The sequence below is a fragment of the Myotis yumanensis genome, unplaced genomic scaffold (assembly GCF_028538775.1).
Source record: "Myotis yumanensis isolate MYYU_CA2020_CCGP unplaced genomic scaffold, mMyoYum1.0.hap1 SCAF_5, whole genome shotgun sequence".
Lineage (NCBI taxonomy): Eukaryota > Metazoa > Chordata > Mammalia > Chiroptera > Vespertilionidae > Myotis > Myotis yumanensis.
This window is the reverse complement of record NW_027223756.1, coordinates 5,014,227-5,037,852: the sequence shown is the minus strand read 5'-3', so window position 1 is coordinate 5,037,852 and position 23,626 is coordinate 5,014,227. Positions and strand designations below refer to the sequence as shown.

The 23,626-nt window shown below is 46.5% G+C and overlaps 1 protein-coding gene across 1 annotated transcript; it reads left to right on the top strand.

The window, feature by feature from the left end:
• Positions 1-859: 859 nt before the first annotated feature.
• ATP6V0E1 (ATPase H+ transporting V0 subunit e1) lies at positions 860-23,310 on the top strand. Its single transcript, XM_070414398.1, has 4 exons — positions 860-1,043; positions 5,585-5,632; positions 15,587-15,709; positions 22,837-23,310. The coding sequence occupies exons 1-3, from the start codon at positions 940-942 to the stop codon at positions 15,678-15,680; spliced, it is 246 nt and encodes an 81-aa protein (XP_070270499.1). The 5' UTR covers positions 860-939; the 3' UTR covers positions 15,681-15,709; positions 22,837-23,310.
• The last annotated feature ends 316 nt before the right edge of the window (positions 23,311-23,626 follow it).

Genomic DNA, 23,626 nt, shown 5'->3' with positions numbered 1-23,626 from the left:
ACAAGGCACACAATAGTGCAGGATAAGAGCACTGGCTTTGCCCTGGCTGGGTGGCTCGGTTGGTCGGAGCCTCGTCCTACACACTAAAAGGTTGTGGGTTTGATCCCGACCCGGGCACATAGAGGTGGATGTTTCTCTCTCCCTTCCTCTCTCTAGAATCAATGAACATACCCTCAGGTGAGGATTTTTTTTAAAAAAGCAACCACTGGCTTTGAATATCACACCATGAGAAGTTGAATCCCGGCTCAGCCACTGACCAGCTTTGTGGCTTTGGGCAAGATCCTGAACCTCCTCCCTGAGCCTTAGTTTCTTCCACTGCAAAGTGGGGATGTTTCCTAAGTTACAGCGCATACAGGGATTTATGAGCTTTCACAGTAACTCACAATTGTTCAGGTTTGTTGTATAAAAAGAAAATAAAAGCCGGGCCTGCGTGGCTCAGTAGTTGAGTGTCAACCTGTGAACCAGGAGGTCACGGTTGGATTCCCGGTCAGGGCACATGCCTGGGATGTAGGCTCCATCCCCAGTGGGGGGCGTGCAGGAGGCAGCCCATCAATGATTCTCTCTCATCAATGATGTCTCTCTCTCTCTCTCTCTCTCTGAAATCAATCAAAATATGTTAATATTAAAAAAAGATAAAGCTGTAAATAACTACACTCTTTTCCTATAAGGGCCACGTTCTTATGAGAAAACCTTGCTGAGCAGCTAGTGACTTGACCCTGGGGTGAGTGGCGTCCCTCCGGGGAGCAGCGGCCCGCAGCCCCGCCAGGTGGGGGCGGAGCCGGTCTCTCCAGACCCCCCGAGGGGCGGAGTCGGCGCGCGGGTCACGTGAGGACGCGGGAGGCGGGCCCTGCGCGCGCTGGTCACGCGGCCGGGTGTTGACACTTCCGGGTGGGACCCGAGTGCGGCGGAGGGGCAGGGGCTGGCGGGTCGGCGGCCAGCATGGCGTACAGCGGCCTCACGGTGCCTCTGATCGTGATGAGCGTGTTCTGGAGCATCGTCGGCCTCCTGGTGCCCTGGTTCATCCCCAAGGGTCCCAACCGGGGGTGAGTGCGCCAGGCCCGCAGGCGGAGGGCGGAGGGCGGGGGTGGGGGGGACGCGCGGCCCGGAGCGGCGGCCGGGAGGGGGAGGGGCGGCCGCACCGCGGAGACCTCGCCGGGGTGGCCCCGGCCCCGAGCTGGCCGCGATTAGCCGGTCGCAGCAGCGTCGCGGACTCCCGGCCGGAGCGCGAGGAGGGTGACCTCCGGCGGGCCGTTCTTGGGCAGCAGTTCTCGGGGAATGTTTTCCCGTCACCGTCGCGGGCGGGCGGGGGTGGGGGGGGTGTCGTCGGAAATGGGTTTATGCCGCCCCAAGAAGAAGTGGGGGCTCGGCCTCCTGCTCTCCACCCGAACGAGGCCTGGCCGGCCTCGAGGAAGGGGTCGGGTAGATGAAGCAGACGTTGCCCTGGCGCTTCTCACGCTGTCGCAGTCGCACGGGGCAGGCTCGTGCGGCGACGTCCAGCCCAGGCCTCGCCCCCCGCGGGCGCCGGGGGTGGTTGGGGCCCGATCCCCAGCGAGACGAGGACCGCAGAGCAGGACTATCGTGTAGAAACCCCTGCGTCATGCCGTCGGGGGGGCGCTCCCCACGACCTTGTGTGTGAGTAACAAGTTCTTAGGGTGATCGGTTAAGAAATACACTCCCCCCGCCCCCCAGGTCAAATAGAGCTTAACCTATTCTGTAAGTAAACTTTTATTGTGTGAAATAGAGGCTTATCTTCAAAGGAGCTTTGGCACACTTTTTTTTTTTTTTTTTTTTCCTTTTCGTTCCTCTTTTGCCTCTTAGTCATTTTTTCTCTGCAGGGTCATGTGAGGTGAAACTTAGACTGAAGTCACCGTTTGTCAGAAACACCATTTTTTCTTGGACATGAATCGGTGGCTTCACAGTGCTTTGCATGCAGAGTCAGCATTCAGTAACTATCCCCCGAGTGGATACTTCTGCGGCCTTCAGGGAAGGAAAGGAAAGGCTGTTACCTTCTTAATATTCTGTGCCCGGGACCCTTTCTTGCTCTCTTAAATAAACGTGTGTTATGAGGCCCGTTACTTCCAGCTAGTTTAAAAGTAAAACGTAATTCAAGAAGGGAAACTGGTACATGAATTTCTATCATTTGGTAGCATCAGGTCCCCCTTGCCTCCCTCCCTCCCATCTTCCCGAGCAGTAATAGGTGAAATCGAGTGTCAGAATTCAGGGGTTATGAAAGCAGTTTATAGTCACCGAATGTAAGTTCTGAGACTGGTTTCTCCCACTGGGGTTAGAGTTTCTGCCTTCAACTCTGTCATTACACCAGCGATTGTCAACCGTGGTGCCACAAGCATTTTTAAAACATGAATACCTGGCTATTCAGTCAGGGGCACTGACCTCTTCCCCTTGGATTGTCAAATAAAAACTTGACAGCAGCCAACACAACCATAGCCGTCAGGGGAGAATGCCCTGTTGTGAACCATAAATATAGGTCATATAATCGAGTTTCATCTTATTGGTCAGGTTGGATAAGGTTACATCTGATTGGTTCGTTTTTGGTACCAAAAATCCTTAGGCACCTGATTTTTTAAAAAATCACTTTGGCACAAAAGGGGTAGGTAATTACTATTATTTATTATTATTTTTTTGTAAATCAAAATTACACCTATATTTTTGTCAGGTCGGCAAAAATATATATATTTTGGTGTGCCACAGAATTTTACTAATTACTTTACATGCGCCATGAGATGAAAAAGGTTGAAAATCGCTGCATTACACAACTGTCTGCCTTCCCAGCCTTCATACTCAGAAAAGCATTTATTAATGTGTTTGTAGCATTGACCACTCCTTTCTTAAAGACCCCCACCGCCCCCCCCCACCCCCCCACCCCACCCCCCGCCCAGCCTGGGGACTTGATGCCCATGCTGTTATCTGGGTAATGAAATGCCTCCTAATGTGCATGGCTACAAAGTTTCTAGCCCTAGTGTCATGATTCAGGTTTGACCTGCTAGTGACACGTTATCTGGGTCTAAGCCACAGCCTCCACCCCAATCCTTATATTTCCTGCTCTTGGCAGGACTGAGCAGGTCTTGAAACACAGTGCCTCCTAGGAGTTCCTGTATTACATTTTGAGAAGCACTGCCCCTAGCTGGATGATCCCCGTGACCTTGAGCAATTTAGTTAACTTTTCCACATTCCCATTTCCTCATTGTAAAGTAGAAATGTTAGTACGGAATTAGTACTAGTTTTCCTTTGCCTCCTGTAAAGACTGCAAGTTAATTTTTTAAAATACATGAAGGAGATGAATTGCTTCAAGGACTATGGTGAATTTTTAAAACAGGAGAGCCCCTGTGTGTGTGTGTGTAAATAAAATTTTATATATATAAATATATATAAAACATTTATAATATTTTATATATATAATATATATATATAAATATATATAAGATGTGTATATATATATATAATTTTAGAGAGGAAGGGAGAGGGAAAGAGACATAGAAACATCAGTGATGAGAGAGAATCATTGATGGGCTGCCTCCTGCACGCCCCCCACTGGGGATTGAGCCGGCAACCCAGGCATGTGTCCTTGACCAGAATCAAACCTGGGACCCTTCAGTCCACAGGCCAATGCTCTATCCACTGAGCCAAACCAGCCAGGGGCTAGGAGAGCCTTTTTGATTTGAAGCATGAAGACATCTTCATTAAGGAGATAGTAAAGCACCTTCATAAAGGTGCCCCGTGTGAGGGGAGGAAGGGAGACTGAGGTTCCATCCTCTTTCCTGCGAGACCCCTGCACATCAGAAGACCGAAAATAGGGTGATGAGGTTTTCGGGACCTGGCGAGGCAGGGAGAGAAAAGGGCAAAAGGGAAAACTTCGGAATCTATGTGTAACCTAAAGCCCCTTCCTCATTCTCTCCTGTGACTGAACAAGTGTAGGATAAAAGGATGAAATCAAGTCTGTGCCTGAACCCGCTTTCCTGGCCATTCCTGTTTCCATGATTCCCTTGTTTCTCTCTAGGAATCCACACATCTCTAAAAGTTTCAGGTTTTTCACGGCGGCTCCCTTAGCAGTAGGTTGGGGGAGGAAGCACAGGAATTGATGTGCCAGGAGTTATAAGCTCATTTTTCTCAAACATGCAGGACATTTTCAGGCATACGGAAAAGTAGGAAGAGTAGTCTGACTGCTGTATACTGGACCACCACGTAGATCCAGGAATTATGTATTCACTTTTGCTTCATCTCTGAATAAGTGAGTGTGTGCGTATCTGTGTGTGCACATCTCACAGCACTTTTATCTCAGACTCCCCTGTTCACCCTTATCCTCCTTTCCTGCTTTGTTCTCCATCTGCACTGCTGACCTTCTGGCAGATAGATAGATAGATAGATAGATAGGTAGATAGATAATAGATAGATGATAGATAGATAGATAGATAGATAGATAGATAATAGATCTATCTTGTTTCTTGTTCCACTTGTTTGTTGTCTGTCTTCCCCCACTATCATGTAGACTTCACCAGGGCAGGGGTTTTCCCGTTTCCTTCCCTCCTGTCTCCCCAGAGCCTTGTACATACCGGACACCCAATGAAAATCTGTTGAGTGAATGAGTGGATGTGCCAGTATAATAACCATAGAGAATACAACGCACAGCACTTCCAAAGGATGAGTTAAAAATAGCAATAGGAGTTCTGATATTTGCTTCCCGCCTTCTAGGAGACAGTCCTTCTTACTCTGTGGGGTGTGGGGACCTTTCTTTGGACACGACTCTTGTGGATGGTGGGGGCACTGAAAGGTGTGACACCGCAGGGTGATGTGGTGAAAGGAATGTTTTAGAACGATTAATCCCGGTGGTTGCCGATAGAATGAAAGGGAAGGAATACAGCTAGACAAACTTGATACATTCTCATGCTAAGGGTGGGAACGGAAAGGAAGACAGACGTCCACATAGGGGAGGATGCTTTAGAAGGATTAACTCACAGCATTTGGTGACTCTGAGGGTGCAGAGGAGGCATGAGCACAAAGATGACTGATATGAGGGTGGGGTGTGGGTGGAAGGCAGAGCTGCTTCGGGGGAGCAGGAGGGTCAGAGGGGAGCCTTTGGGAGGCGCGGTGGGAAGAGGTTGGCATGGACCCAGTTTCAGAGTGCTGACATTCGCCAGGTTCCAGATCCAGGTTTAACTTTTTCAGACAGGAATGGAGATGGGGAGAGGTCAACACTAGAGAGCCCCATTTTCAGCAGCACAGTGTCATTTTGTGGTAGAAATGCCAAACAGGGTAGTGGCTTGGACGTCAAAATGAGTTGTCGCTGCAGCCGTTGCGTTCAGTTTCAGGTGGGTTTGGATTAGACATCTAAGCTGTGACATAAGTGCATATCCCTTCACATACAAATAATGTTTAATTATTTACTTTAACTTCTACCAAATGCACCCCAGGGTGCAGTGCAGTCTGTGGGTGTTGGGACAGGTTGGGGTGCCTTTTCTGGGTGCACAGTCCCTGCTTGTGTGATCACTTGGGAAGGGGACCTGAACCATCCTGCAGTGTCTGCATAGTTTGCAAGTGATCTAATTTTTTGTTTGTTATTGTTTTTTAGAGTTATCATCACCATGTTGGTGACCTGTTCAGTTTGCTGCTATCTCTTGTAAGTATGTTTCTCTTGTAAGTAATTTTTTCCTAAAATAATAAGTATTATTCTTGGCATTTATAATGTATGTGATGGGAAATGAAATAAGTGGAGCATGGTTGTTGTGAAACTTTACAGCTTTGTTTCATTGAAGCTTATCCCTCATGCCTGAAGAATAAAATAATGTCTGAAGAATAAAAATAGCATACTTTTAAAAAAATTTTTAAAACCCCACAAAATTTTTTAAAAAGAAAAAATAACACATTTTCTATGTTCAATATTTATATTTACATAATTTTTATAATTATGCCATTACATAATTAAATATAAGTATAATTACATAAGAACTGTACAGATACTCTCTCCCTCTGTCAACCCAAGTACAGTTTATACTCACCAGAAATTGTATTGTAGTGCTTTGTATTTCACTATTGTGAAGTATTTAGGCCTCGTTTCACTTAAATATTTCACCATCTCACTTAAATAAAGCCATTCTTTTTTGTTTGTTTGTGTCCATGGACTATGCATATATGTTCTTTGGTTAATTCCCCCTCCCCTGCCCGCAAAAGCCATTCTTTATTATGACTTTTGTTCATCTGCTGAACAGAAGTTGAGCTAGAATTGTAATCAAGTAGGGTAAGAACAATTTTTTAAATTAAAAAATTTTTAATTAATTTATTTTTGTGAATCCTCACCAGAGGATATTTTTTCTATTGATTTTCTTTAGAGAGGGTAGAGGGAGTGAGGAGGAAGAGGAGGGGGAGGAGGAGAGAGAAAACATGATGGGAGAGAGAGAGAGAGAGAAAGACATCGATTGGTTGCCTCCTGCACTCACCCCAACCGGGGCTGGAAATCAAACCTGCAACTCAGGTAAGTGCCCTTGACCAGGAATTGAACCCATGACCCTTGGGTGCACAGGCCGACGCTCCAACCACTTAGCAATCCAGGCTAGGGCAAACATTTTTAAATTTAAAAGTGTAATACTTAGCATCTATTTGAATAGATTATATTCATTTATAAAAACTGTTGAGTGAATACTATTTTAGGGTATGTAAGGTAATCCTCAACATATATTTTTGGGAGACTGTTATTTAGCCTCATGAGTGGCAGATCTGCAGCTTAACTGTTTGAAAGATGTTTCCAGCTCTTGTCCACCTTCTCCCCTTCCATGGGGGGTGGCACCAGGCGAGCCCCGGGGAAAATCTGAGTATTAGTTCGTGGAGAAAACAGCCACTGCAGAGTAGTCACAGGCGAGCTCCTACCTCTTGCTGTCTAGATTTTAGCCCGTTTTTCCCTTGGCACCAGCGTGCTTGTGACAGCTTGTTGACTGGGTTCATACTGTCATCGGTGTATTCACAGAGGTAGTGCACCTATTTCCAAAATTATTTTTTTCTTTTCCTGGAAACCTGATTATATGTCCTAGTTATTAGCAAGTTATCTGTCTAAAACATATGGGTGTAACTCAACCCTAAATATTTTACATACCTGCTTCCACAAAGGGTCGGGATTCTGCAATAAATCAGAAAGTCAAAAGTTCACTGTTTGGTGCTAGTAGGTACCAGTTATTTCTTGAAAGTACCTCTCTTGAAGGAAGACACACCTGAAGAAACTGGATTTTCTAGACAAGGTCATGTTTTGAAATACATTCATGGACTTTTTAATTGCCTTCTGTTTGTGGCAATATTTTCCTCTTCCCAGTTAGTTCTAGTTGAAGGTTAGATTCTGTAGGGCGTGACGTGTCTGAACTCTGAATAAGCCAGGATCTCTGCCACTGTGACCAGTTTGTGTTCATAGTTCAGAGGAAAGTCGGTTTCAAAACAGAAATCGAACTGGGGCCCAGCCACCGTGGCTCAGTGGTTGTGTGTCGACCTGTGAACCATAAGGTCACGGTTCGATGCCCAGGTTGTGGGCTCCATCCTCAGTGTGGGGCGTGCAGGAGGCAGCTGATCAATGATTCTCATCATTGATGTTTCTATCTCTCTCTCCCTCTCCCTTCCTCTCTGAAATCAATAAAAATATATTTAGAAAAAGAGAAAAGAAATGCAACTGGAGACAGGCTAAGATTGACATGCTGGTGAAACTTCGGAGAGATGTCAAATGGGAAACCGGATATAAGGAGAGATAGTTGAGGGCCTGATACTGATTTCCTCAGGCAGTGGTTGTCTACTGTGGCTGCCGCTGGCATCCGGGGGGCAGAGGCCAGGGATGCGGCTGTACTTCCGACAGTGGACAGGACAGCCCCCTCCTCCCAGCAAAGAACCAGTCAGCCCCAGATGTCAGTACCGCTGCCGTTGAGGAACATGCCCTAAAAAGAGAGGCCAGGCCAGAGCTCAGGAGTGCCAGCATTTAGGTGTACAGGTGAGGAGGGCCAGAAAACGGCACCCTTGAGCATTCCCTGTTGAAGTAGGGGGAGTGGCCAGAATGTATGAAGGAATCAGAGGGTAGTAAACTCAGCAGGCATGCTCCCCAAAGTGGAAGTCAGTATTCCATGACAGTGGGAGAGAACTCTCTGGAGGCAGCATTTGGGGGTAGGCGGGGGGAGAGGAGCAAAGAAGTTCGTACTCCCATCGCCAAACCTGAGCCATCCGGTGTCAGCCCTTTCTGATTGAGAGCTTCCAGGGAGCCAGGTTTCAGGGCAGCTGGAGGCAGCCTAAGTGTGAGAACAGGAGGAGTTGTGTGAGTGAGTGGCAGCTCTTGGAGCAAGTTACAGAGAACCCAGTGGAAGCGGGTGGGAGAAGGGAAAGGGCGGGATGTTGGGTCAGGTTGTGAGATGAGCAGAGCAGTCTGGGAAGGAATTTAGATCATGGTACATGGTCCTGGGAGGTTTGGGGGAAAGTATTTTTTTCTGGCAAAAATTGAGATAAAAGAAGATAAGAGATCTGTTGAGCTTAGTTCTTACAGTTCCTGTTGTTAGGCGAGAACTGCACCTGAGGCTTTCCATAAGCGGGCAGTCGAGAGGCCGGCGGTTGGGTAGTTTTGTTTCCCAGTACAACTGCACCATTGATTGAAGAATTTCCTTTCTCCATTCAATTGCTTTGGCATCTTTGTTCAAAATGACTTGACCACATACCTGTGAGTCTATTTCCAAACTATCTGTTCTGTTCAGTGATCTCTTTGTCTTATGACAATACCATACTGTCTTGGGTATTGTAGCTTTGTACTGAAATCAGGAAGTCTGAGTCCTCCCTGTGTGCTCTTCAAGGTTATTGGCTATTGTAAAATAGCCACATACGTTTCAGAATCCCCTTGTCAGTTTCTCCAAAAAGGCCTGTCCACTATTTCTTCTTTCATTTCCAATCTGTTAGTAGGCCCACCCAATGTTTTTTTTTTCTTTTTTTCAGTTTGTGTATTATACTTTTTAGTTCTAAAATTTCCACTGGGTTCTTCTTTTTCTTGTTTTAATTTATTTCTGAGATTTCCAATCTCTAGTACTATCAAATAGTTGGTTTTCATATTTTGATATTAGAGTTTATTAATGTACTGTCTATGGGATGAGTTTGATACTCTGCTATTACCAGAACCAGAACCTCACCTATTGACATTTTTATTTTCAGGTAGTATAGTTTTTATTTCTGTAGAAGTTCTTTTGCTTTTATCGTTTTGCTTCCCCCTCCCTTTTTCCTTTCTTCCTCCTTCCCTCCCTCCCCCTCTTCCTTCTTTCTCCCTGCACATATTTTAAGCTTATTTCTTAAGACAGAGTTTATTTATAACCTGTATCTGATCATTCCAGTATTGAAAGCCCTTACATGTCTGTGTCTGCTCTTTGCTGCCTTCTACTCATGGTACCTTGTTTCCATATGTGTTTATTTATGGTTGACTGCAAACTGTTAATTTTCCCTTTAATTTTATATGTATGACTTCTTTGAGGTCTGGTATGAAGGTGGGCTCCTCCCAGAAAGGATTTACATGGCTTCTGTTAGATGCCTAAGGCCATCACCAGTGTGGCTGAAATTAAGTAAAATTCTTGATGTGTGTTTACTTTTAAAAAACCACAGAATGAATTTGAGTTGTAAACCATCATGATAACCAATTCTCAGTGGCGACCAATTCTTCCTTCTTGGTACTTATATTTGAGACAGGTGATTTTCCTAGCATTTCTCTTGAGGGGGTTCTGCTTGATTTATCCTTACCTTGGGGTCTTGGGTTTTTGCGGGGAGGTATGTGAAAATTGTATTAGATTCTTTACCTTACATGGGCCCTGGGCTTTATCTGCTGTTCCCCATGTCCTGTGAGGTCTCAAGTTCATCTGTGTTAGTATATAGTCTCAAGGTACAGAAAGCTATCTGCAGTCACTTTCCTTTCCTCTCTGGGTACTTGCCTTCACTTAGCTTTTTGGTCTGAGAATTACTTACATTTCTCTCACGGATACATTGAAAATATTTGGCTCTCTTGACTATTTATAGTGGAAGGGAAATCTGCTAGATGAAAAATGTATTTTTCTTATTCTGCCTGTATAATTTTTTTCCTTTCTAATTTGGAAAGTAAGAGTATTGTTACAGACTTTGAACTGGAAGGCCTGATATAGAAAGTATGTAGAAAAGAAAGGAAAGCTATTTCAAGGGCTGGCAAAAATAGGGCATATCCCTGCCGTATGAAAGGGTCATTAGAGATAGGGTTGGCATAAGGTTAATGAAAAGTCATTTTGTGCCTTCTCATCTGGAGCTTGGGGTCCTCTTCTAAGCTCCTATGGCTGTGGCAGAATTCAGTTCCTTGTGGTTGTAGGACTGAGGTCCTACAACCTGCTGGCTATTAGTTGCGGGTCATTCCCAGCTCCTAGAGGCTACCCACATTCCTTGTGGAGCAGCCCTTCCAACTTCAAAGCCAGCAATAGAGTCTCCTTTGTGTAAAATCCTTCTCATCCTGTAGCAGTCTGAGTCTAATAAGGAGATAAAAACCACACAGTAGGTTAGGCAGGGGAAGTGTAACAAAATTATAAGCTCTGACAAAGGAGTATAAGATATAAGGAAACTCTATATGATCCTCGGGCTGAGGGAGACCCAAGGAAAGACAAACTTGAAAAAGGATTCAGACCTTGTTGGAGGAGGTGTGGCTCAGTCCACCCGACAGCAGAGACAGTTTGTTGGTTTGGCCAGGCTGGAGTTGGTCTGGAGCTGCTGGGCAAGCAGTGTGCCACCTTCTGAGTACAGGCAGGAGAGCAGGTGGCCAGGGCCTGGGTGTGTAGCCCAGTGCCTGTGCCGGTGCAGCAGGCCTCCGGAGCCTGCGGGCCATGCAGGGACTCTGGTTGTGGGGTCAGAGGCCTGCAGGAAGGTTATTTCCAGGCTGATTCTACGAGACCAAAGAGCAACCATGTTCTGGGCTTCGCCAAATATACTCCCAGACTCCCTGCCCCCGCCTACAATGTCCCTCCAGCTCCCTCTACCGAGACAGCTTATCACCGTGCTCTCTTTAAGGAGAAAAAAAGGAATTCAGTTTCTCTGAGTGCATACTAAAGGGTATGTCCGAGCTAATCACTCATAAGTGATACACACGCTCCACATGCCTTTTGTCAGGGAGAGCCCTGTCCCTTTTAGGAACTCACCCAAGTAGGTCACGTCCACCCAGGATGACTTCCCTTCCCTCAGGCCAGCTGCCTGTTAGACACTGATCGCAGGAGTGACCATCATCGTATTCACTGTCTTGGGTTTAGACGGTGAGCCTGCCAGGGGTTAGATATCTTGGGGGACATCCAAGAATTCCGCCTGCCACAGAGGGGAGGGGTGGGAGGAGAGGCGGAGACGGAGATGACTCAGTGCTGCCTGAGGGACTCCTCTGTGCAGCACACAGGTTGTATCTCATTCCATGCCTCAGTGCATTGTAGCTGTCTCACGAGAAAGAGAAGGAGTAACTAGTATTTATTAAACCTCTGTTTGTCAACTACTCCACAGAGCACTTACATATATTCTCTCTTTATTTCTTAACATCTTGAGGCGGGTTTATTATCTTCACTTTACAAAAGGGGAAACTGAGGCTTGGGGTTGTAAGACCACTTGCCTGGAGATAGTCAGCTAATATTTATTACTAGTGACCCAGTGCACAGATTTGTGCACATTGAAAGGAAATTAATTAGAAGGAGCCGGTGGGGCAGGACTGGGCGAGAAGGGCTGGACACTCCCTGGAGCCAACCTCCCACGGTCCCTCCCCGGCGTCTGCGGAGTGAGCAGGGGGTCCCTCTGGCAGGTGGAGGTCCCTCGGCCTGCCTGGCCTGCGGGGATCGGGCCGAAACCGGCTCTCAGACATCCCCGAGGGGTCCCCGAGTGCGAGAGGGACTCTGCAAAGTTGCTGTTGTACAGCATGTGGAACGCAAATGCAATAGTGCAGTAAACCAGATTTAGGGCCGACAGTGCCCCAGCAACAACATAACCCATGGCCGAAGGTGGAATCGCAAAGCCCCGTGAGGAATCGGGCTCCCTCCTCTCTGGTTTCGGGGTGCGTCTCCCGAGAACTGCCGCTGCCAAGTCACCGCAGCTCCGCAGCTCCGGCGTTGAGCGCCTGCTCCTCTGGTGGTCAGTGCGCATCATAGCGACTGGTCAGACAGTCGGACATTTAGCATATTAGCCTTTCATATATATAGGGAGATAGCTGGATTTAAAACCCAACCCTGCCCAATACTGAATTCATATTTTCTAATAGCATCCAATAATATGTGCCCTTGAAGGGGTTTGTTTCAGTGGATTGGGATGAGGGCAGATAATAGAAATTATCTCGGTGGACATAGTGCAAGTCACTCTTCTGTGTCTCTGCTGTCTCTTAAGGAAGCCACTGATACAGGTCACCCGTGTCATTGCCCTCGCCGGAGGGACAGTGGATCAGAAGAGAAGTTCTTACCAACAGGGAAGCTAGGCATTTATCCGCTTGATCTGTGCGTCACCGGGAAGTAACCATGCCGCTCTGCTCCCTGTTCTCATATCTGAGTGTGAAACAAAAGAACAAAGCGAGATTTGAGAGAGTTGGGTGTTGCCTCTTCTGTGGGGAGGACATGCGTCTGGTTGGAGCACCCTAATCACCCAGAGCTGAGCTGACAAGTGGCCGGGAGTGCGTGTAGAATGAACCCTCCCAGAGCAGAGGCCACTGCTTCCTGGTTTCTCTCTCACAAGTTCACGGGCCCTGCAGGGCTTGGTCCCTCTTCTCATTCCTCTTTGCATCCCCAGAGCTGACCTGGAGCGTGGCATTGGTAACGATAGTGGGATAGACCGGGACACTGGTGTCAGCTGGCACAGTGGGACCCCAGAGCCCGGGGTCCCAGCCGGCCCTTTCACGGACTCACTGGGGGGATTATGTTCTCTAGGGCTAGTGTCCTGTCTTTAGAATAAGGAGCATGGACTTGACTTCTGGCCCATGCCAGCTCTGCAGGCTGATGTCATGGCACCATAGCTGCCCCAGGCATTTGAATATCTCAGATGGTTGGTTATGAGGCTGGACTTAGGTTATGGGGACATGGGGAACAGTTTGGCAGATTTGAAGGGTACATTTCGTTCTCTCTTCCTGGACACATGAAGTAATAGGATCATTGGAATATGACCTCTTCCTCCACCCACTTCCATCAATTCAGACTGGATTTTCCCCTCCCAGTTCTCCACTGTGTTTGTGGAAATTTCAAGTCGGGTCGGAGTCGGAAGGGCAGGCACAGAGCTCAGCTGGTCAGAGGGGGACAATTCCCCCATGAAATTTCAGAGGGAAGGCCTGGGCCATTTCCCAAGGAACTTTCTTGAACTGTGGTTTGTTGGGGGTTTTTAAGTGAGATGTTTTGCTTGAATCAAAACATTAAAAATAATATGGAAAATTAAATTCAAAAAAGTTTCTCAATACTGACCTGAGCAAGCAAAGTAGCCTTTGTTCTCGCTTCTAGATATCTCTTCCTTACCTCAGGTACCAAAGGCTTGCCCTGGATTTAATCAATAATCAGCAGATGGCTTATTTCCTTATTCCCCAGATCAGTTTAGATTTTGCTAAAGGGATGCCTTCGAAATGTCAGTACTTCACCAGGTAGCTTTTGTAGTGGAGCATTAGTCAGACTGGATTTCTGGTTCAGGAGCTGCTGCCACCTAATTAGTAGTGTGAGCGCAGGCAAATCATTTAGCCTCTGCCTGCCTCCGTTTCCTTAACTGTGTTATGGGAGGGTTAAAGGAAAGGTTCCAGGGGAAGCAGAGCGTCAGTAATTTTACAAGCTCGCTGGTCATTCCAGCGTGCAGCCAGGAGGGAGAACCCGCTGCACAGCAGCACAGAAAGTGCCGGGAGCTGGGCTTTCATTCAGCGCTGTACGTTTTTGGTGAAGAAAGGGGACAGTCTCGTTTAGGTTCTAACATCCTTTTTTTCACGTGTCCAAGCGTTAGCCAGTTACCTCAGTCCCTGAGGAAAGGACGGGCGGCTGCTGCTACGGTCAGCTTCTCTGCCTGCTGGGCGTGGGGAAGTCCTGGGTCTGTGGAATTTTCCATGACTGAGCTCCGCACCGTGAGTGAGTGTTCGCTGCAGTCACAGAGTGTTCCGGTGTGCCTGCCTGCGCGGTCCTGCCTCCTTTATTACAGTGTCAGAGATGTTACACCCCAACTACACGTCTTGGTATTTTGTTTGTGTTTAATACTCTAGTTCTCAGGACAGATCAGAGAATCTCATCTGAATTAGCTTTTTGTTTATGAAGTGAGTCAGCTGGAGATATCTGATTTGGCCCCGTCTTCTCAGGTGTCAGGTTACCTGTCACAAAACCGCCTTTTGTGGGGTGGGGTGGGGAGGGCAGGTGCACTGTTTCTGTGGGCGCGAGCTTCTGTGCAGTGCTGGTCATAGGTGAGCAGCACCGGCCTTTGGATCCTTTGATTGGAAGAATTCTAAGAATGACAGTAAATGAAAAAATAGAGATCCAACCAGATAATGGCCTGGTGGGGCTCGGCTAGCTCCCCTCTTACGGGGGAGTTCAAGGTCCTGACATTGCTTTGCTTTGGTTCTAGCTCCGTCATTCTCAGACGTCATTGGGTTTGTGACTAATTCTACCAGATAGAAAACCACTGTGAACAGTATGAGAAAACGTTAAAGACAGTTTGTGCTGGGGTTCTATGTAACACCATTGTACTTCCTGCATAAGCAGCCCATAATCCAGAGCCACTCCTGTCGCTTACAGTCTGAACGAGCAGTTGTTAAAGCCAGCCATTTGGTTCACCTTTCCTGGGGCTCATTGTAGTGGCGGTGGTGGTTAGAGAAGGGGCACTCAAGGGTTAGAGCCTAATTGGGAGATGGTGGGCTGAAATTTAACCTGACTATACCAGTACAAGTGGGTGTGGCATCTGGGCTGTGGGTCTTAGCATTTGTAGAATAGATAAAGGAACACCAGTTTTTCCCGAGTTTGAGATTAGGTAGAAACACTCTGAGGGGGTAGCGGGGGGAAAAGGAGGACTGTGATACTTTCAACAATAAAGAATAAAAAAACACACTCTGAGGTAAAGATACATGAATTCAGGAAATCTTAGGTACTTAGATGAAGAATGAAGAAACTGAGAAAAGACAGAGCTGTACTGTGAGGAAGCTTCACTTTGTAATATGTGTCGAAACCAAGGCCAGGTGTGTCCTGTGAACCAGTTTGTTATAAGCTGTTAGCTGGGCTCCCTTTAGCACAGTGTGTTAGGAACTTGTATTGAAGGTTGGTCTAAACCAGGGGTGGGCAAACTTTTTGACTCGAGGGCCACAATGGGTTCTTAAACTGGACCGGAGGGCCGGAACAAAAGCATGGATGGAGTGTTTGTGTGAACTAATATAAATTCAAAGTAAACATCATTACATAAAAGGGTACGGTCTTTTTTTTTTTAGTTTTATTCATTTCAAACGGGCCGGATCCGGCCCGCTGGCCATAGTTTGCCCACGGCTGGTCTAAACAGAGTAGACTCAAGTTTTATTAAAGCTCCTTTCCCCCCATCCTGATTGAAAATGGTCCTGTTCCCGCATGACTTCACCACTTTCGTTGTCATTCCTCCCCCATTATTCTTTCAGTTGGCTGATTGCAATTCTGGCCCAACTCAACCCTCTCTTTGGACCACAGTTGAAAAATGAAACCATCTGGTATCTCAAGCATCACTGGCCTTGAGGATGAAGACCCGCTGCCCAGCCATAGAGGTGACTATACCCTTGACCTTTCTCATCAGTGTTGTCAGTCACTCAGCTAGAGTTTGCCTTGACTTTTTCTCAGAGTTCTGTGGCCACTTTAACACTTGGCAAGGGCAGGCACTGAAAGCAAACATGATCTCATGAAGAGCAGAAGCAAATTTGGGACTTAGGTCATTTGCTTTACCGAAGGATTTATCCGTAAGATTCTCTTAAATTCTCCTGTTACCCTGCCATTTAAAATCCAGTTTGATGTACAGGATTGATTTTGCATGCCGTCTTGTAGGCACAGTTCAGGAAAGCGACCACTGGTAGTTGATGTTACAAGACCCAGCAGCTTCAAGAAGTGCCTTTGAAATTAGCCTTTCTGAATGCTCTGGATAGAGAGAGACAGGTGTTTTTTGAAAATTGGTCTTCAAATTGCAGCTTTTATTTCGTTCTGAGTATTAGAGGTCAGGAGTGGTAGAGCGGAAAGATTTAAACACCAGCTAAGAGGCGGACAGCCTGTCATGTAGTTTGTTCCTCTGTCTCCATCATTTTGATAAAGTGGAGTTAGTGCTAAATGTTTGACTGGGTTCTGGTGCAGCTTTGGGGCAAGGGCACCTCGTTGGTGGTACTGTGCCTGTCAGGAGACACATGGTGTCTGGCTCCCTGGCTTTAGTGATGCTAAGGTGATCAATGGGTTCAGGTAATGGCAGTCTGGTCCTCCAATTGTGAAGTTCTCTGTCGGCCTTCCACCCAGTGATTTTATCCATTATTGAGCATAGTCTGAATTGAGTGTTTCCGTAGAAATTGCAAAATGGTGAGTTTCTAGTTGTACATTTGATTCAATGAACTCTTTCAAAAAGAAGAACTTCCCCTCATCAATGAGGATTATTGAGTAACCTTGAAATATAGATCATACAGGAAAAGCAGAATACATATTTAAGTTTTTAAAAATTTTCAGACTACAAGTTGTTGGTGCTCAAGTTCCTTTGAGGATACCCAGAGAGGTTTCTTATTTTCCCCTTTTTAAATGTAATCAATTACATTTATTATCCTTTTTATGTTCAACTAGAGGCCCGATGCACAAAATTCATGCAAGGGGCTTGGCCCTTGCAGCCGCCGCCCTTGCAGCCCCGGCTTCATCCCAAAGGTTGTTCGGCTGTCTGGTCTACTTAGCATATTATGCTTTTATTATTATAGATTATTATAGATTGTTCTTTCTTTGGCCTATGGGAGCCTGTCTAGATGGGCTTATATATCCTTTTATATTAGTCTTTGTTCGTTTCCTTACTTTCTGGCAACATCAGACCCCTCTCTTGTATGTGTCCTGGCCCAGGCTTTGAACCAACTGCTCCTCCAATTGCTTTCTGAATTTCCCACCGAAAGGATCCTGGCTCACTCGTCAGTCCTCCAGCCTGGCTGACCCCGGTTCCTTTCAGTGGGAATGGTATTTGCAAGTCAGGATCTGATTGCGCCTGTTTCTGCTGGGGTGTTGTTGCTTCTAAGTCTTTACAATGGACAGAGCCAGAGGTGTGTACTTTTAAGAAGAAAAAGATCATGAGTTCATGTTAGCATTTCTAATTCAAATTTGACATTAAGGTTTTTTACTTGTTTGGTTTTTTATACTTGAGTATCATTCACATATACTGAAAATTTTAGTTCCTAAAGACGGTAACTTATTATTTACTTTCGTTATCCTACAGTACATATAAAATAGTTTCAAAATAACATTATAACTACCAAGTATAACTTTATTGAGTGCAGTTTAGGATATCTTTTCTGCTTTATTTGTCCTTAGAATGAATAAAGAACAGAATGCTGTTTTCTGAAATCCTTGAAATAATTATTGTTTCTGGGGATTATCAAGTTGATATGTAGTTAGATTAAGTTTTATTTTGTGTTCAATTCATGGTAATTTTTTTTATTTGCTGCTATTTTGAATATGTAAAACATATTTCCAAAGTCAAAATTGTAAGCAAGATATATTCAGAGAAGTCTATCCTTTAAGCGTTCCATTTTGCTTAGGATAAGCAAATACATACGTGTGTGTGTGTGTGTGTGTGTGTGTGTTATCTCCATCCTCCCCCCACACACACACAGCTATTACGGAAAAGATATCTATACTCTTCTATAGCTTGCTTTTTCCCTGAACACAGAAGCCTAGAGCTTGCTCCTGTCAGTCTATAGAGATCTTCCGCAAGTCTTTTCATAGCCATTGAGGTCCTCCTGGGTTTTTCTAGTCTCTTGCTATTGTTAATAAAGCCACAATAATATCCTGTGCATATGACATTATATATATTTTTTAATCATTCAAGGACATGTTCATTGATTTTTTTGAGAGGGGGGTAGAAGGGAGGGAGAGAGAGAAAAAAGAAAACACATTGATATGAGAGAGAAACATCAATAGGTTGCCTCCTATACACACCTAACCGAGGATCGAAACTGCAACCTATGCCCTGACTGGGAATTGAACCCACAACCTTGCAGTGTATGGGACAGTCACCTGAGCCACGGCCAGGGCGACAGTGTATATTTTTGCTAGTGATCTTTGAGTTAGATTCCCTGAAAATGAAATCTCTGGGTTAAAGGTAAAAATACTTTTTTTAGATATTACACACTCCCTTCTCTAGGGATTGTGCTGTTTTTGCACTCCCACCAACAGTATAGCCTGTTCCTCAGCTGGATTTGTGCCAATCTGGTAGGTAAATAGTCAGTTTTTTCCTCTTTGCCCAAAGGTGTTTTGATTTCCCTCTTACATAGATGTTTTTAAAAGATCGGATTCATAACATCTTCTTACCTGCCTTTTTTCCCGCAAGGTCTCCAGTTTTCTAACCTTTTTAACTGTAGTGAATGTTAGGTAAAGATGCCGATGGGGCTTCAAAGCTGAGCACTTCCAGCACTGCCTTTCGTGACCTCTCCGAGCCTCACCTCCTTCCCTTAGAATTGGGCCTCTGGCCCTGAATACACTGGTGTGTGGATCTGAAGGTTTCATTGGCCGTTCTTCTCGGTCTCGTGTGTGTGTTAACCTAATTGATGAATTCCTAACGTTTGCACTCTGGTCCACAGCACCAACTGGGGCTGCTGCTTGAAACCCTTATATTAAAAGGTTGTTCCTTTAAAAGCAAAGTGCCAGGAAGTAGAAGGGCACAGCCAGGCGAACCGTAGTTAGGAACGCCCTGTCATGTTTATTCCACGTTTGAGGTGGTGATTATGGCAGTACCGGGACTCTAGGCCTTTGGAGTGACCAGCCACATCAAGAGATCTAATGAGTGTGTAGCATTGGAGCAGGCAGAACTCGTAAGACAGGACTTCACTTTTCTTGGTGGTAAACTCAAAAGATTGAGCTAATTTTGAGCTTTGAACTTTGATGATGAAGTGGGATGATGAAGAGGTGTAGAATCCAGCTGCAGGCAGGCCTTCTTCATCTGGTGAGGAAAAGTGTTTGATCTTGTGCATGATTTAAGAACCCAGGTTTGGAAATTAGCAGGTGTAAGCTAGACATGATATTCAGCAAGAGGAAAATGAGAAGCAGTTGTGAAAGCTTTAGAAAATTTATATCCAGGTGAAGTCAACTTGATCTGAACAGTACAGTTGACACCTCGTTCACCTTTTGCTACTTTAATCACTTTCCCTGCTGTGATTTTCTTCCTGTATCGATAGGCTGAGTGCTAGCGCGTTGTATTCATTGGCTGGAAGTCTTGCCCAGAACTGGTCAGAACAGTGCTCTCTCCATCGTCGCCCTGCCAGCCCTGCCCCCCTCACTATGGAACTGTCGCAGCAAGGCTGCTGTGTCTGTCCGGGTGCCGTTTTCCTGCAGCCGTGGGGTGTCCTGCTAGTCTGTAGTCTCCTTGGGGTGGATTTGGCTTCAGCCCGTGTCCCGGAGTTAGTTGGTTTGCCACATCATTGTCCTGTGTTAGATGAGCTTACATGGTTTGCCGTGGCCCTGAAGGGCAGCAGTTCTGTTTTAGTCCACAGTCTGGACGGAGGGGAAGAAAGGGCATTGGTAGTTAGGCCTCTGCCGGGGGAGCTGTTTTTCTATGCATTCCAAAAAGATGGGAGGGTTCCTGAGGCTCATGGCCCTGAGCGGGCACTGCAGGGAACCCTGTGTAACAAAGCCAGGCCTGTGACCGGCGAAACAGTGCGAGCTGCTGTGGGTGCAAAGCATGTCTTTGATCTGATCTCTGCGTATTCTGCTGCCACTTCAGACTCAGCCATGTCTCCACTTCACTTCCTGATGTTACAGTTTTTTCTGTCACTTAGCTTCAGAACCTGCCGATGACTTCTTTCTCCTCTTCCTGGAATCCAGTTGATCCTGTTGATGTCTCTGTCTGTTCCTTCCGACACCCTAATTTCTGACCCAATCACTCAGCTCCGAGTTACTGCATGGCTCCTCATCCGGTCTCCCTGTTCCTACAGTCAGTGTATCCACAACCGCGCCCTGTGTGTCTTCCTGGGGGAGCACTTCCTGAAACAGCTCATGGCCTGCCCGGAACCCTCCGCCATTCTCCGTGGGCTGTAGCAGGTCTTTTTAACCTGAGGCCCATGGGTTCGGCGGGTACAGGCCCCTTGAAATGCACTGTAACATGTTGTAAGCTCAGCTTTGTCAGGGTCACCAGAGGTCCCTGAGCCACAAAAGATAAGAAGGACTAGTCTGCTGGTATATCCAGCTTTCTGACCTGGCGGTCAAGGCCTCCCGGTCTGCCCTCAGACCGCCTTGGCAGCCTTTGCTCCGCTTTCCTCCGTGACCTGTGGTTCCAGCCCCACTGTTTTCATGATCTTGACCTACTTAGCTTTATCTACCTTTTCCTGCCTCTCGCTACCTACAACGTTCATTAATTTAGAAAGCAGATCAGTAAACACCATTTTTCATTCTTCTGTCTTACTCTGCTCCCCCATTCTCTTGGGGTTCTTCCTGGTGCTTCTTGGTGTGTCCAGCCTGCAAGGCCTTGCACTTCTTTCCTGGCCACTTGGTTTCAAAGTAATGTCTTCCCCCTAAATGTGTTTAGCTCCCCAGTTTTTGCCATTCATTTGGTGCCTTGCCTTGACTTGTTAAATACACACCCTTAGTTTGCTTGACTGCCTCTTATTCATCTCCGGTAGTAAGTACATACATTACACATAACAATAGACAAGGAATTATTTTGTGAATTTGTGATATCTGTCTTTGAATAAAAATATATTGAGCCCTAGCCCGTGTGTCTCAGTGGATAGAGCATCGGTCCTCGGAATGAAGGGTTGCGAGTTCGATTCCGGTCAAGTGCCATACCTTAATAGCAGGCTCAATTCTCTGGCCCTGGTCAGGGTGCATGCAGGAGGCGACCAATGGATGTGTCTCTCTCACATAGATGTTTCTCCCTATCTCTCCCTTTCCCTTCCACTCTCTGAAACACAATGGGAAAATATCCTCATATGAGGATTAACTATATATATATATATATATTTTTTTTTTTTTTTTTTTCCACTCATCCTTCCCTGAACAGATTTCCTAGTCTGCCTTGGTGTTTTGATGTTGTCATCATTCTCAGTTTTATCTGAAAGTAGCCTCAGTGATCTCCTTATTTTCTAAAACGACGGTGTGGGCTCTTTGTCGAGTTCCCCTCCCCCATCCCAGTCTAATCAGAGAGATGATTAGAATACGGGCTTCCTTAATTCACTCGAAAAGCAAACCCTAAGTGTATGCCATTTAACATAATGCTCACTCACATTTATCTTAAATTGGCTATCATTGAGCTTGAGTGAAAATTATTCCCGGTTTCTTTGTGGTTTTTCAAAATTGAAGACCTACTTTTTCATTTTGTGATTATTTGTCCAAAAAGGCCTCAACGTTGGGGAGTCTAACAAGTATGTTCTTCCTAGAAAATGACCAGACAGGACATCTGTACCCACTCTTCAGTATCCTCAAGTAAATTCCTACTGGGCCTGGAGCTCAGGTCTGTGCAGAGGAGCCGTGCTGCTGGCTGGGGGAGGAGAGAGACGCTCCTTAGATGGGAGGAGGGGGGGTGGGGGGGGGGAGGAAGGGCTACAAGAGCCACTGGCTCCGGAACTGCCCCTCTGCACCTGCTGTGGTTCTTTCCTGCTACGTTGTAAAACTGGTCCTCTGATTCCGTCTTGGGGTGAATGTACCTGCCGTAGGGCGTCCCGGCAGCCTGGTGCTTGCCACCACCCAGGGCAGTTGCGCTGCCCTAGCTTGCACCAGTCTCTTGTCCGCTTCTGGGCGCCTGGAGCCCCGGCCTTGGGAGCCTTTTGCCACTCTGCACTGTGGATCCTCCTGGCTCCGCCCACTGACTTGGAAAGCCTCAAGGGCCCATCAGTTCTCTCTGCACAGTTTGACCTTCAGTCTTGTCAGACCTGCATGCCACAACCACGTCTCATCCAAATGTAACTAGCCCCTCCCACTTGCGCTTACCCTCAACGTTCTGGCAAACTGGTCATAACCAGCTCGTTCTCTTACCGCCAGCTCAGCCGTGTGTGGAAATTGCCTCTGAAGGACATTTTCTCTTACTTGGTTTTTTCACTTCAGAAGTAGCATATGTGGCTTTATTTATATAGTGTTATAAAACATGCTTTACATAAAGGCGTTTCCGCGACCACGTTAGCAGTTGGATGTGTGAAGATGCCTGGTCTGGATGTTTACTGGCTCTGCAAAGGTGGGGTTGCAGCTTGAAGCTTCAAGCAAAAAAGACTCATATTTGTCACTTACACTTGTGGTGGCGAGAACAGGGAGCTTGCTAGGAGCAACTTCAAGCTCCAAGGACGAGCAGTGTGCTCCTTAGATGCCTGACAGAACAGCTTGCGGGAGCCTCGCTTCCTTGCTGTGAGAGGGGACGGGAAAGAGACTCTTGAAACCAAAGGGAACTCATTAGATTCCAGTACGATCAGTCTTAGTCACTTGGCTCTTCCTCTTTCTGTGACACGGTCAAACCTACTTGTGATCCTCAGTGTAGCAGTGTCCTTGGTAACGGGACCTCTTGTCACAGCCCTGCAGTGCCTACCCACGTTTGCAGGTTGACTGAGCCCACTTCTCCCTCAACTGTTCATTGAGCACCTGGGTGTTTTAAGTGACGGGCCTGATTGACTTCGTTGATGTCAGCCTGCGCCCTCCTGCGAGTTGGGGGGTGGGGGGGACCAGTGACTAGCCCGGCTTTGTTTTGCAGGTCATGGCGAGAATTCCTCTAGATGTGCAGTCACCTCCACACTGGGCCGCCTTCCTTGGCTCGCCTGCCCTGGCCATCCTGCCTTAAACACCCACAGCACAGTTGACTCTTATTCTCCAGTGCAGTGTTTTCCTGTTAGCCTTTTACACTTTGATGAATTATGTGCCTCCTTAATCTGAGCGGTGCCCATGCCATCAAATGCTCATGCGCTCCCCTGAGACAGAAGGTGCTCTGGAACCACGGCACTCTCCTGGGACTGTGGACCTGAAGATGGCTCCTGCCTGCTCATGACACGGGACCAGTGACGTGTTCAAACGCTGTCACGAGACAGTGAGACTCCAGTGCAGCAGCCGTAGGAGAGCATGTTCAAGGGCAGATCTGTCCCGACAGAACTACACCAAAGTCTATTTTCAGGATGAATTTCTTACTTCTGCCATCTTTTGGAATAAATTATTTTCCTGCTTTCTATGGAAATCTGGTGTTTGTGTTTGTTAAGCTCATTTTTATAAGCTTCTATGTCTCTAAATAAGGCCTTTAACAAAGGCCTTGCAGTTCGAACTCAGGTTGAATGGGTAACAGTGGCCATGTAGTTTGAGGTGCCTGAAGAGACTGGTAAGTACTTTTCTTAATTGTTCAGTAAGCATTTGAGGGCCTACCCTAGCCAAGGCACTGCAGGAATCAAAGATGTAGAATCTGTGGTCTGTGCAAGTGCAAGAGCTGTTATGCTATTTGGAGAGGAAGATCAGTCTGTGTAGAACCAGTGTGCGTAAAAAAGTGGGTGTGATGGTGA

Excerpts from the sequence above, each read along its gene's own strand:
- ATP6V0E1 (XM_070414398.1), top strand. The coding sequence starts at position 940 with ATGGCGTACAGCGGCCTCACGGTGCCTCTGATCGTGATGAGCGTGTTC. Across the intron at positions 1,044-5,584 it reads CCCAAGGGTCCCAACCGGGG|AGTTATCATCACCATGTTGG; the intron begins GTGAGTGCGCCA and ends ATTGTTTTTTAG. Across the intron at positions 5,633-15,586 it reads TCAGTTTGCTGCTATCTCTT|TTGGCTGATTGCAATTCTGG; the intron begins GTAAGTATGTTT and ends TTATTCTTTCAG.